This window comes from Aureobasidium subglaciale, assembly GCF_000721755.1.
Source record: "Aureobasidium subglaciale EXF-2481 unplaced genomic scaffold scaffold_39, whole genome shotgun sequence".
NCBI lineage: Eukaryota > Fungi > Ascomycota > Dothideomycetes > Dothideales > Saccotheciaceae > Aureobasidium > Aureobasidium subglaciale.
In genome coordinates, this window is record NW_013566956.1 from 14,735 (window position 1) to 27,386 (window position 12,652).

General features: G+C 50.7%; 6 protein-coding genes across 6 annotated transcripts; 2 read left to right on the top strand and 4 right to left on the bottom strand.

Moving 5' to 3' along the window:
• Window positions 1-9: 9 nt before the first annotated feature.
• AUEXF2481DRAFT_74952 (uncharacterized protein) lies at window positions 10-1,282 on the top strand (the record flags this gene model as incomplete). Its single annotated transcript, XM_013483656.1, has 2 exons — window positions 10-613; window positions 672-1,282. The coding sequence occupies exons 1-2, from the start codon at window positions 331-333 to the stop codon at window positions 1,280-1,282; spliced, it is 894 nt and encodes a 297-aa protein (XP_013339110.1). The 5' UTR covers window positions 10-330.
• AUEXF2481DRAFT_535555 (uncharacterized protein) lies at window positions 1,273-4,108 on the bottom strand. Its single transcript, XM_013483664.1, has 2 exons — window positions 3,740-4,108; window positions 1,273-3,677 (listed from the first exon to the last, which is right to left on the bottom strand). The coding sequence occupies exons 1-2, from the start codon at window positions 3,945-3,947 to the stop codon at window positions 1,354-1,356; spliced, it is 2,532 nt and encodes an 843-aa protein (XP_013339118.1). The 5' UTR covers window positions 3,948-4,108; the 3' UTR covers window positions 1,273-1,353.
• On the top strand, window positions 3,775-5,629 carry AUEXF2481DRAFT_44909 (uncharacterized protein). The gene has a single exon (XM_013483621.1). It carries the CDS (start codon window positions 4,270-4,272, stop codon window positions 5,398-5,400), a length of 1,131 nt encoding a protein of 376 aa, XP_013339075.1. The 5' UTR covers window positions 3,775-4,269; the 3' UTR covers window positions 5,401-5,629.
• Window positions 5,630-6,227: 598 nt separating this feature from the next.
• AUEXF2481DRAFT_71064 (uncharacterized protein) lies at window positions 6,228-6,965 on the bottom strand (the record flags this gene model as incomplete). The annotated part of the gene is made up of 2 exons (XM_013483648.1): window positions 6,228-6,589; window positions 6,644-6,965. 2 exons carry the CDS (start codon window positions 6,963-6,965, stop codon window positions 6,228-6,230), a joined length of 684 nt encoding a protein of 227 aa, XP_013339102.1.
• A 1,968-nt stretch (window positions 6,966-8,933) lies between these two features.
• Window positions 8,934-10,040, bottom strand: AUEXF2481DRAFT_74954 (uncharacterized protein; the record flags this gene model as incomplete). Its single annotated transcript, XM_013483657.1, has 4 exons — window positions 8,934-8,972; window positions 8,994-9,447; window positions 9,498-9,778; window positions 9,843-10,040. The coding sequence occupies 4 exons, from the start codon at window positions 10,038-10,040 to the stop codon at window positions 8,934-8,936; spliced, it is 972 nt and encodes a 323-aa protein (XP_013339111.1).
• Window positions 10,041-11,894: 1,854 nt separating this feature from the next.
• Window positions 11,895-12,600, bottom strand: AUEXF2481DRAFT_535643 (uncharacterized protein). Its single transcript, XM_013483665.1, has 2 exons — window positions 12,034-12,600; window positions 11,895-11,984 (listed from the first exon to the last, which is right to left on the bottom strand). The coding sequence occupies exon 1, from the start codon at window positions 12,391-12,393 to the stop codon at window positions 12,040-12,042; it is 354 nt and encodes a 117-aa protein (XP_013339119.1). The 5' UTR covers window positions 12,394-12,600; the 3' UTR covers window positions 11,895-11,984; window positions 12,034-12,039.
• Between the last annotated feature and the right edge of the window lie 52 nt (window positions 12,601-12,652).

Consider the following 12,652-nt stretch of genomic DNA (forward strand, 5'->3'; position numbering starts at 1 on the left):
TGGGCAGTTCTGTGATGGACTTCGTACAGAGAACGCAGTGAGATTGACTATGTCTGAGAGGCTTTGCTGGAGTATTGCTCTGCATAAGACGGTCGTCATAACGTTTCGGTGCCGCTTCCAATAGTCCACAGCAACTGTCCCTAAACACCAAAACTCCGCGAAGTCCCGAGTGCGGGGCAAATGCCACTTTACCCGCTCCGCATTGCGAAGTGGCAGCAATCGCAATACGCTTGTGATCTAGAGAATAATAGTACTTGACGTTCTGTCGAACAACATTAACAAATCTGCTCGGCGCCGTATAACCTTCTTTTCCGGACATTCAGTTCCAGCATGTCAAACAATGCCCAGTCCCTCGTGCAGTGGGCACGTCTTGTGCGCTTTGTGTCCATTGATGGCTCCATCAAGTACGGAGAGCCTATGCTGGCCAACGAAAACGATGACATCCACCAGCTTGCTCTGGACGGCCAGCTAGAGGTTATCGTACTGGAAGGCGCCGATGTACTCTCGGCCACTCCCACCAACAGGAAAGAGACTGTGAAAACATTGCTGGGTCCTCTCACGCCCAAAGATGTTCCTTACGTCCGTTGCATTGGCCTGAATTACAAGTCGCATAGTATGTGATCCTCGCAGCTGCTCTGCACAAAGCTAGATTACTGACCGTGATGTCCCAGTCCTCGAGACAGGCCGACCACTGCCAACATGTCCCACCGTTTTCTCGAAGCCTGGTACCACTATCGCAGATACCAATGTTGCAGTTCCGATCCCGAAGATTGCTCAGACACAGTGTGATTACGAAGGAGAGCTTTGCATCCTGATTGGCAAAGATGCGAAGAACGTATCGCAGGAAGATGCCTTGAATTATGTCGCCGCTTATACCGTGGGCAACGATGTGTCTGCACGCGATTGGCAGCGCGAGCCTGGCAAGGCTGGTCCTGTGCCACAATGGTCCTTCAGCAAGTCTTTTGACAAGTATGCACCACTGGGACCGGCACTGGTATCAACTAGCGTGCTAGGGGCAGCAGACAAACAGTCTCTCAAGACGTTTGTGAATGGAGCTCTCAGACAATCGGGTGATACTTCTGATCTCTGTTTCGGGGTCAAAGCACTGGTTGCGTTCTGTAGCCAAGGACAGACGCTGCAAGCAGGATCTTTGATCATGACTGGCACACCAGGTGGTGTTGGACTGTTCATGAATCCTCAAGGCTTTTTGCACGATGGTGACGAGGTGGTGGTTGAGATTGAGGGGATTGGCAAAGTAGTCAACCGTATGCAGTTTGAGTAAATCAGATGAATTCGTCGGTCATGAAGCACATGTAGGATACAACAAACTTTCTTGAGGAAAGCCTTCGGTCATCAGATGAGAGTTCTTGTCGCCAGTTCCAACACCATCTTCGAGAACGAGGATTGTGTACCCCAGGTTGATGTCATGTCCGGGAATAATTCCGCAAAAGATTGCATCAGATTAGAGATGTTGGATTTTGAGAGCTCGACCTTGTCTTTGTCGATCTGCTTGGAAGAACCCATCATGTTCAGCGAGTGCCTGGAAGTGTCACAAGCACCGGCCATGGCCCAGATCACGGTAGCTGCTTGGTAGACGGCAATGACAGTAAGGATAGTGTAGCGCGCTTGCGGAAGAGCCTTACGCGATGTCTCTTTTTCGATCAATGTCCACATCGAACATGCGTGCTTGATCGCCACAAGTGCTTCGTTAGTACGAGACCAATCTGCTATAGTTTGGATCGAAACTTTCACTGCTTCAGACGGACTGCCGTTGTGATACACCACCTCTTGAATGAGTCCAACGGGGGCGTGTAGCCGCAAAAAGCTTAGATGAAACAGCATGAGTCCACTAAGGTAGGTCGTGCGGTTATGTCCGTATTGATTAGACATCTGACTGCTCGCGACCATGTCTTTCCATTTTCTCAAAGCACAGATGACGTTTTGTCGCTCTCGCAAGAGATCTCGCATCTTCCTTGTCGAATAGTCTAGATGATCTCGGTCAACTAAGTGATCATGATCCAGACCAGCGGACTCAAAGTCAGACGTGGTTGGGGCTGACTCTTTGGTCGCATCGTGACCGGTCAGACGCTTGAACATACTCGGATCGTGACTGAATCGCCACACAGAGTACTGCAATCCATAGAGTAGGAGCTCATGCTCTAAAGGCTGTAGCAGTGGTAGAACCTCATTTGGATCAAGAGCAACCCTGACGAGATCTGAAAAGATCATGCCCCGACAAAGACTATGCTCTCGGCCGACAGCACTGATATATTCACGCGCGAATTGCCGTTTGGTGGTCCATAACGTGTCCGAATAGGGAAGCTCGAGGTCCACCTCCTCATATGATGCGAGGGGCTTCGAGTCCAATAGGACACTCATAAACACTTCGCCGCGTACTACTCCGTAGGCTAGCCGCTTGCAGCCCTCGGCGAAGACCCACTGCTTGTGCCATTGTATTGCAGAGACGTTGTTGGCCTGTGTCAGGTCCAGGGGCGTCGGCATCCCTCGACGAGATCGGTAGCTGAACAACCGCATCTTTTGAGCGTGGGCGTTGAGCAACGCGCCAAGTCTTTGCGCTGCTGAGAAAGCATGCTGCTGCTCGAAATATATTGCGGCGACTTGGGTCAATAACATGGCTCTCCCAAGGTCTAGATTCTCTTGATCTGTCTGATCGGTGCGAGGAGGCGACACGAGAAGAACTTCGCGCATTTTCTCGTGTAATAGAGAGCCATACCTTGAAGAAGTAACTCCTGAATACAATGCTCCGATCGAGGTGATAGTGAGCAATAATAGCGGGTGTAATTTGTCGAGCTCTAGTCCAGGCTGCCATAATAATGGCCACAGTGGTTGAAACTGTTCAAGATATATGTTGCTGAAGTGTTCCAGGACGTTCACGCCTTGAGGTACCTCCGGCGCAGCTGATATGTTGAAAGCAACGCTGATTTGATTCGAAGCAGAGTTCCAAAATTCAGCCCATCGAGAGTTGTCTCTGGCAACTTCGACGGCCTCCCGGACAATGCTATCGATGACTCGAGTCGGCGTCATTGATATTGGACTGATCGCTAGTAGACTTTCATCTATCGTGTTGCCACCGCTGCCCTGCTCCGTAGCGTTACCTGCGCCTATCATATCTACGTGCTGAGAAGCCATGGAGTCAACCGATAACTGAAGCCCGTCAAGATCAGCCACACCGTAGGGACCATAATCAGGTCCGTCGCGTAGATACAGCTGTTCATGTGCCCATGGCCAGTTGATTGTCGGTGGCCATAGTTCGGGAACTGATTCAAGTTCCGCATCTGTCGCATGGTGCATGGATGCTAGGATATTTGCGAATTCATGATCTTCCAAGCTCGGCTGAATTTGACCCAGTGAGCCAGCTTCCAATGAGCCCTGAGTCATCGAGGATTGTTCAGCTGCAAAGGTGTTGGTCCCAAGCAGCATTGGAGATACTTGCAGCTCTCCTGCCTGACCATGAGCATATCCGGCGTTCCCATGATGCTCAGTGAGCCTCTGTCCACCGCTCTCGTCATCTCCATCGTCCGACGATAGTTCCTGGTGAGCTTTACGACTTATACGACGCGCTGGCCTTTGGAAAGAACATGTCGACTGTGTACGTGAACAAGAACCACAAGGTTGTTGACCGTCGCACTTGACGCGGTTCTTGCGACAAGCTTCACCTTTGTCCAGCTCGTCAGCCGAAGATACTCCGGAGAAGCAGTCGCCGTTTTCATGCACTCACAAGCCGTGTGACACCTTCGACGTTCACCTTCGACATCGTCGTGTCCTGTATCGTGGATTTTTTCGTGTCTCGCCAAGAGATCTCTCCTTCGAAAGGATATGTCACATACTGCACACGTATGTCGCCTCCCAGACTCGTGGTTGTGCGCGTGACGCGTCAGGGAGCTCTGAGTGGCATACGACTTGTGGCAGGTGCCGCACTCGAACATAGCTAGGACGTGATTTCCGCAGGACACCGGTCACTCGACTTGGAGTCTGCCCGCCAGAGAGGAGCAAAGGAAAAGTCTAGAGTGGCATCGCACGGAGTACCCCATACTTCCCCAGACCTCGGATAACCCCTTATCTGAGACAATATACTTTCTGGTGTTTCTCATGCCACTTTATCCGAAGCTTGTCTCCAGGTTGATGCGCAAATAGATCATGCTGTGATGGCTCTGGTCGCTATTGTATATCTCGAGAGCAGAGCCGGGGTACGACAACCAAAGCAATCTTGAACACAATCACTATCTTTATCACATTCCAAGCTCAACCATGGGAAAGTCAGCATTTATCACGGGTGCGAATGGCATTAGCGGTAGTGCGATCCTGGAGTACCTTGTCGCAAACACTACCTCTGAGCAATGGAGCGAGATCATTGTAACTTCCAGGAGCCCCTTCAAGACCACCGTCTCGGACCCCCGCATACGGTTTATCGCACTGGACTTCACCGAGGACTCATCTAAACTCGCCGAGAAGATGCGCGATGTGTGCAAATCTGTTACTCATGCGTACTTTTGTTCCTACATTCACAAGGAGACCTTTGAAGAGCTCAACCCTGCAAACAGAAGTCTTTTCGAGAATTTTTTGGACTCTCTGATTGAGGTTGCCTCAGGACTGGAAAACGTCACTCTCCAGACAGGAGGCAAGCACTACAATGTCCACCTGCACCCAGTCGCGTCACCTGCTCGTGAAGAGGACCCTCGAGTCAAGGAGACTATCGACAACTTTTACTACCCACAAGAAGACCACCTCATCGCACGACAAAGGGGTAGCAAGTGGGTGTGGAATGTGATCCGTCCTGAAGCAATCATTGGGTCTACTCAGAAGCCCAATGGTATGAATGAAGCTCTCACTCTGGCTCTCTACTTCTCAATCTGCAAGGAACTGGGCACCGATGCCCCTATGCCGACCAATCAACGCTACTGGGGCGGCGTGGATGATGTTTCCTACGCGCCACTTATTGCAGATCTTACCATCTTCGTATCTACCAACCCTCGATGCGGAAACGAAGCGTTCAATGTAACGAACGGAGACTACTTCACCTGGCGGTACATGTGGCCCCGCCTAGCTGCCTACTTTGGCGTCAATGCCACTTCCGATCAGGTGTTCCAGAAAGAGGTTCCCAAGGAGGGAGACATCCAGCTGGATTTTACTCTAGCTGATTGGTCATCAGACAAGAAAGAGGTGTGGAACAAGCTGTGTGACAAGAAGGGCGTGCCAGGCGCAAAGGACACTTTCGAATTCGGCACTTGGCAGTTCCAGGACTGGGTCTTCCAACGTACTTGGAGCGCTACCCTGAGTGTCAACAAGGCGCGTAAATTTGGATGGAATGGTCACATCGATTCTTACAAGAGTTTCACCGAAACCTTTGACAGATTCAGATCCTTTGGTATGATACCGTGAGGGGCGATTTGGTCTCGCGTAGCTAGAATATGCGGTTGGGCATGGAAACAATCTTGTACGAAATCACGCTGTATCTGGTGGGTAATTGGGAACAGCGTGCTTTTCTATTTTCTTCTTGTATTATAGCAGAAAAGGACTTATCATCTCACACTAGTCCAGCATCTGCCTGTTCGCTCGAGCGTCGGCGTGTCAGTTAATGAGCACGAAATGACAAACCATAGCGGCCTAGCCTAAGACTGAACCAGGGACAAAGTGTTGTGAGGTGGGGAGATGTCAAGGAGAGGTGTTGTGCTCCCTAGACAACAGCTGTAATTCGAGCATGACTGTGCATTGAGACGGCTGGTTTGTGATGGGAGCTGTAGCTAGAGAGATAAAGGCGTGATGGGTAAGTGTGCCTGACTCGTGATGAATGTAGCTCTCCCTAGACAACGAGGACGGTCTGAAAAAGACTGTACCGTTGTACAACTGAATTGTAACAGGTATGTTGGCTTAGGAGAGAAAAACAAGGTATCTAAATCCAAGGCTCTCCCTAGACGTCAAGTACATATATGAATTAGACTATGCCCTTTCACAGCCGATGTTTCGCAGGACTGAGCATTAATCACCTGAGAGGTGGGCTCGTCGATGCGCTACGGCGGCGATCTCGGTCTCGGTCTCGGACACCATCAATGCTCATGTGTGACTGCGAGTGAACATAGAATGATCTTGCGAGTAAAAGGGTGATATCATCTCTAGTCTCCTACTAAACGTTGAAGCATTCAACGTTACTGATAGATAGATCGAAACAGCAGACAAACTAGATCATGATATACGAACCCCTCACCACTTCAATCATAAAACTCAGGAGCCAACTTATACCTCATCAACACCTCCCTATCATGTCCAAAGATCAATTTTGCATCCGTCGTCTTCTGCAAAAAGTGAATCATCTGATTCGACTGCGACCAAGAATGATGATCTCTAGTCAACCATCCTTGTGTTGCCAATGAGTCGTAATTCTCTTGCACAATATACTGGTCCGATGTGATGACCCAGGTACCGCTATTCTGGAGGTTTATCTGCGCGATACAGAGGCCGGGTGTATGGCCGGGGCAATGGTGGAGGAAGATGCCGCGGGCGAAGCCGAGACTGGCTCCTACGAAAGGCTTCCAGTTCAGGTCGAATTGGAGATAGGAGGGGAGGTAGAGACCTGTTGGTGTCAGCTGTGAGAAAATGGCAATATCGTCGACGAGTGAGGGCTTACCTAAATCAGTCTTACTTGCCACGCTGTAAAAGGCATGCTTGAGCTCCAACTCATGCGTATAGATGGGTATGTCTGTGCCACGAAATTGCTCAAGTCCGCCAGCATGATCAAGGTGAAGATGACCAATAATCACAGCTTTGACATCCTTGATATCATTCCCTGTCAACTTGATCTGGGCATCCAGCTCCATATCTTCAGTGTATCCTTCTCGTGCAAACAAGTCTACGAGCTGTGGGCCCCAGACTTCTGGGTAGTCCTTGCCTGCACCAGTCTCAAAGAGGATGAGACCTTCTTCGGGATGAGAGATGAGGACCGAGATCATGACTAGAGAGCGGCGGGCATTTTCAGGATTGACGTTGCTCGCTGTCGATGCATTGGCCTGGGGTGGGGAGTCAGAGCGTCGTTCTGTTTTCGATCCAATTTTTAGTTACCCCTGTGAGGAAGAAGGCTTCGTCGGCGACCATGTTGCCTACATGCAGTAACCATAACTTGGTGCCCTATGATCCGGCATCAGTCAATCCACGAGGAGTTGGACCAGAGGCTTACTCACATCAGGAGCTACTTGAGTAGGTGCGATCGACATATTTTAGTATCGAATTGGTGCTACAGTAATCCAAGGATGACTTCTGGTACGAACGATAGTCACGAGCATGTACGATATAAACAATGTGGAGATGCGGGGTGAGAGACTGTTGATCGAATGGCGCACTACTCCGTACAATCATACGACAAATCCGGGGTGGTGCTCGTTGAGACTTTGCGGTGGTGTGTGGATAAAGTGGCATACCGTTATTAAGCTCCAGCAAATTTAGGATTCAAACCAGTCCGGTGCATCGGGTCAATTATACATCCTTGGCGACTACATCGTATGCCGCACTTGACATATTGTCCCGTCAACGTCGTTAATGTATGTCAGACCTAGATAGATTGTCGACTGTTGCTATTGCCTTAACTCTCAGCTTTGCGTGTCCTCGTTTATGGTCCTGGTAGCAGCTGTCTAAGCAGTCCTCTTGCGGCAGCGAGGCTGGCCTCAAGACAAGACGTGTCTATGATCGAAGTATTATTCAGATGAGCTGAGTATTCCAAGAGAACGATTGTGCTCATTCGATGGCGATCCGTGTGTCAGGACAAGGTAGAGGCTGCCAGTGCGGCGATGGACGGCCCCATTGAGCGTTGATCAAGAGCGGAACTCTCCGGCACTGGACGAGCGCACCTCCTGTGAGTGATCCCCGGGCGCAGGATAATGTCACGCCATCTCTCCTCGACGATCAATGCAGGGCAATGACTAGCTGTATATAGGCACAGTCATATCTCGCATCGATAAACATAGCGCAGGGAGTCGCTGGAAAGGTATATATCGGTGCCGTCGCTCCAGGACTAGAGAAGTTCGTGCCATGAGACAGCCACAAGTGTGACAGTCTTTCGCACACGGGAGTTGTGTATGGTCCTTGCTCTTATTGGCTCGATCGCCCTTATCCTCGTCTTTGGAACAACTAATGGCGCGCTTAATATGGCTACGGAGTCTGCGGAAGATCTGCTTGTAAGTATCGAATCAATCACATCAACTTCGTAGTAAGGGAAGACTCTCCAGATGATGGGCAGTGCTGTTGGGATTTGACAGAGACGTGGGGGAGTTGAACAAAGTAATATTGATTTCGTCACGTCTTGTCGCGTGACGTAGTTGGTGTCAATCAGGGTCCATGATCAGGGTGAGACGCTCAACCAGCATTTTCCATCGACGACGAGGTGCTGAGCCTGATCGAGGCTCCTTGAATATAATCTGTTCGCATGCGTCATGTTTCCGTAGTGTTGGTTCTCGGCTATCAGAGTCTCCAAGATGCAGCTCGTGGTTTGAAGTGATAAATACAAAATATGCATCGAGCAAATTTGTTACCAACCATGCTTAGTGGGACCCATGACAACATCACAGTCATATTGAACGACCACAGCACTTAACTCCTACATTGACGTCACGCAGTACGCGACGAGGTGTATATAATTTCCTAGTTACTATCGCGAAATCTCAGAGAACTGAATAAGGTAGCCGGGTTACCAGATTAGACGTGGAATGTGAGCTTAGGGCGAAATCACTCCGTTTGTGCTCGATCTGTTCGAGAGATGCGACATGTAGTGGCGGTACACTTCAAATCGCCTTTTTACGCGTCTACCTAATTTACATAAATCATGCCAACGAGGCTCTTGATCTAATTGGGACTCCGTGCGCCCTAATACACTTTACGCCGTGCTACGCCATGTCCAACGCGGCGGTGTCACGTCCATGCGACCTCTACTACAGTCGTTCTAGCGACTTCTTGTATGCCTTCTCGTACTGGTTTTCACCACGACCTACTCTTATCATGCCTTCTTGGAAGGTGCTGGCCACGTCTGCTCCTCCAGGCCCTATAATGCGACTGTGATGCATCCCGCGTCCCCCACCTGCACGCGTCGTCCACACTTCCTGGGTGAACCACGTTCTTTCACCACTCTCTTGATCTTGCATCATGAGCAGCAAGCTAGGACAGTGGAAGACGACAGTGTGACTCAGACTGGCCATGTGCGTGAACTTGTCGCTGATCTCGAGGTGTCTGGCTACAATGAAGAGTGAGTTACGATCGGACGCGTAAAGATGCGCGCATGCGTGAATGTTCGGGTCGGGAGGGAGATTGCCAATGGCGCGGTAGAAGAACAATTGGCGACGGTCGAACGGAGAGAGGGAGGCGTTGTGCGATGTCATGTCGACCTTACGACATTCAAGACCAGGGAATTCGTCATTGCGACCTGTGAGTTTTCGACGATTCGTATACCTACGCGACATGAGCAGAGAGTCCTCAGTCAGTGTGTAAGCGTTACCTACCAAGGCACGTCCATGCCGGATACTTCTTCCCAGTCTTCTGGCCTCTTCTCGGCAAGGACATGTCCATACTGTTGGGCTAGATCTATCTTCTCTTGGACATCGAAATGACTCTCCTCCGGCAGTTTGAACGAGCAAGTGCACGTAAAGCATATCCCATTGCCTTCGGCTTGGGTGACGTTTACCAAGCGAGTGCAATACGACCGGCCGTTGCGGATGGTTTGAACTCGGTAGATGAATGGAATTGAAGAATCACCGGCAAGGACAAAGAAGCCGGTGACATTCTGGGCGATGGAGTCAGGATGTGTTCGGATCACTGCGCCTCGATGCTTGGTGCTGAGTACTGACGTGTATCACAAAGCCAGCTTCGACCGTCTTCGCCGCTGCCCAGACGGCTTGAGCATAGACATGGCCACCATACGCTCTTCCAGAGCCATTGGGCGAGAAGGGGAGAGCAGTGCTGCGGTATGTCGTCTCGTCGACCTTTTCTAGTGCGATTAAGTCCACGAATGGTACATATCCATTACCATGGCGAGGGGATCTCATGTCAGCAGTGATCGAGCAATCGACAGACTGGAGGATTCACAGCACGAGATCATTGATGACTCGCTTGGCAGAGGGGTTGGCGTTTTGGAGAAGCGAGGTAAAGCATGTGATGATGGAGAAATTCTGGAGTGGAAGCAGGGGAGCCGAGGCGCAACTGGAAGTGGGGGATCGCCATGTGGAGGGTGTTCACCGTCTCGGTGGCATCTCGGTCAACTGTCGAAGAGCTGGATCTGAGACCCCACAAAGGCAGACGAGAGGCTTGCTGAGAATGGTGTCGGTCGAAGATAGCAGGCGACGTGCACAACAGGTGCGCTCGGAACGTGAAGATATGATGCCATTGCAAACAACATCTTTGGACGGATCGCTTGAGGGCTAGACTCGCGTTTTGATTGTGCAAGATGAAGTTGATAAAAATCGTCATTCTTAGTTGGTGGCTTTTCAGTTCATACAGAGCCGCCTGGCCACGTGCAATGGAACACAAAGAAAGAAGATCAAAGGGCTCTCTAACATGTGTCATGAAATCTTCGAGACAAGGAAAAAAAACGTCAGATTTGCAGCCAGGAGTCACAGGGCTATAGATAATTTGGACTTCTTTGATGAATGTGTGACTTGTACCCGGCGCAAAAGAGCAAGCTGAGTGTCTTCGGCACATCAGAAGGACGTTTCCCGCTTGCCTATTCGGGGATTGTCTGTATAAGGAGATTCAACAACGTCTTTATACGCCAAGTTCGATGTGGGAATATTGCCCATGATCGTTGTAGAACTGAGAAATGTTTGATCGAATCAAGAGGTACCGCATGGCCGTCTGACCTGACAGGCATTGCATCCAAGATCGATTCGCAGCCTCGGAGACACGTGGTACTCGATACAAACGACCTACCGTAATAGCGTCTCGAGCCTTCACCGCCTGAGCTTGGGCTTTGCAGAAAGCATACCGAAACAGGCTGCCGACTCGGCATACCGAACAAGCTGCCAATCTCGGATGTGAAGACGACATCCATGGTTCTGTCAACAATAAGACCGACATAGCACCGTAAAGACCACCACATCCTCCGACCAAGCGATTGTGGGACTTTCGGGGCCCCGATCTCTCCACTCTAGCTCTCCACAACGCAGAAAAGACTTATTGCGTGAGCTACAAGCGTCTTGGTGTTGCAGAGTTCTCGCGTGGTCTGATTTGCTTTCACTTCTTGGCCCGGCTAAGGGTACGGTAGGCGGAGCCGTGCTACATGCGAGTCGGCACCCAATCCGTCGATGAATTAGGGCAATCGTCGGCCGATGTGTAAACCACAAGGTCGTCAATAATAATGCGGCGGCAAAGATGCTGAACTGAAAAGAAATGCATCACACTTCACCGACATGCTGGGTCATCGGACAAACATGGAGATCCCCAGAACGTTCCTGGGGAATCGCTCGAGTCATTCGCTCAACCTCCAATATAAGGGTTCTGACATAGGAAAGATCAGCTACCCTGGTCTGAGTCGATTCCTCCAATCTGGAAACATGGTGTGAGGATGAAGCACGGCCCGTATCGCCTACTCAGAGCGTGTGGGTTCATGGATCAGGTCGTGGCCGGTCGTGTCAGCCGGTGGACATCAAGGTAGGATCGTAATTGCCACATCGCTTTGCCGTTTGCAATAACGCCACACGGCGGCGGTAGCCAAGAGGAGAACTCATCCTACCAGTGCTGCGGCCAATCTGGAGTGGATCTTTTCTGCTGAACCAAGGCGAAGAGGGGTGACAAGTGTTGCAAAGCATGTCACGCCCAGACGGAAGTACTGTGGAGGCGTCGGCCGAAATGTGACCACCGTGGTCGTGACCGAAGACCTGACGCGCTTACAGAGATATCCCAGAATCCTTGAAATCGTTGTTGACGGCTAGGTAACTTTCTCAAGACATCATAAGCGAGTGTAACTTCGCAACGTGCAAGGGAGGCACGGGGAGCTAGTAAAATTAGCCCAGTACCTGTACAATAAACTGGGGTCGTGCGAACTCCAGATTATCGGCAGGGGCCGAGATTCTCCTGGTGTGGCCAGATGAGGGTCATGGCCGAGACTTTCTCTCCGTCCAACGACACTTGGTGTTCTATTTTCCTTGTCGTAGAAGACGAATGGCTGTTGCGCATGATGCCTCGAATGCTTGAGGATGCGGCGGATGCAATATTGCGATTGGTCTTTCCCGGGCCGTGAATATACGGCAGTGCAAGTATTCGCGCGTCCAAGACAGCTCGTCTCCAACCCAAAAATGCCACAGTGGTGCTCCAAGAAATACCAAGACGCGTTTGGCGACGTCTGGGACCTCTGGGCACAACGCGCGGGTTGGCGACACGCCCCATGCACGAGACAATTCGCATCAAAGCAAGGTCAACCTAGAACCGATTCGGGAGTAATATCGTGGCCGCGTGACTACTGATTCGCCCATGCAAACAATGGAGAGGGACACTAGCGCCATGCGATCCTTGTGGGGTGCTGGAATGAATAGTCCTCCAGACAACTGCCCAGCATTTACTCGCCCTCAGGGTTTGTTGTATATAGAGTCGTGCTTTCCTCACCTGCGACTCACCTTTTCCTTCTCATCAGCGTCAAGCGTTTGTCTTTCTTTGACCCCCTGTT

What these genes read in the sequence shown, in the direction of transcription:
- AUEXF2481DRAFT_535555 (XM_013483664.1), bottom strand. Translation starts at nt 3,947, where the DNA reads ATGTTCGAGTGCGGCACCTGCCACAAGTCGTATGCCACTCAGAGCTCC. An exon ending in TCGAAGGTGTCACACGGCTT is followed by an intron (nt 3,678 to 3,739) that starts GTGAGTGCATGA and finishes AGCTGGACAAAG; the next exon opens with GTGAAGCTTGTCGCAAGAAC.
- AUEXF2481DRAFT_44909 (XM_013483621.1), top strand. Translation starts at nt 4,270, where the DNA reads ATGGGAAAGTCAGCATTTATCACGGGTGCGAATGGCATTAGCGGTAGT.
- AUEXF2481DRAFT_535643 (XM_013483665.1), bottom strand. Translation starts at nt 12,393, where the DNA reads ATGCGAATTGTCTCGTGCATGGGGCGTGTCGCCAACCCGCGCGTTGTG.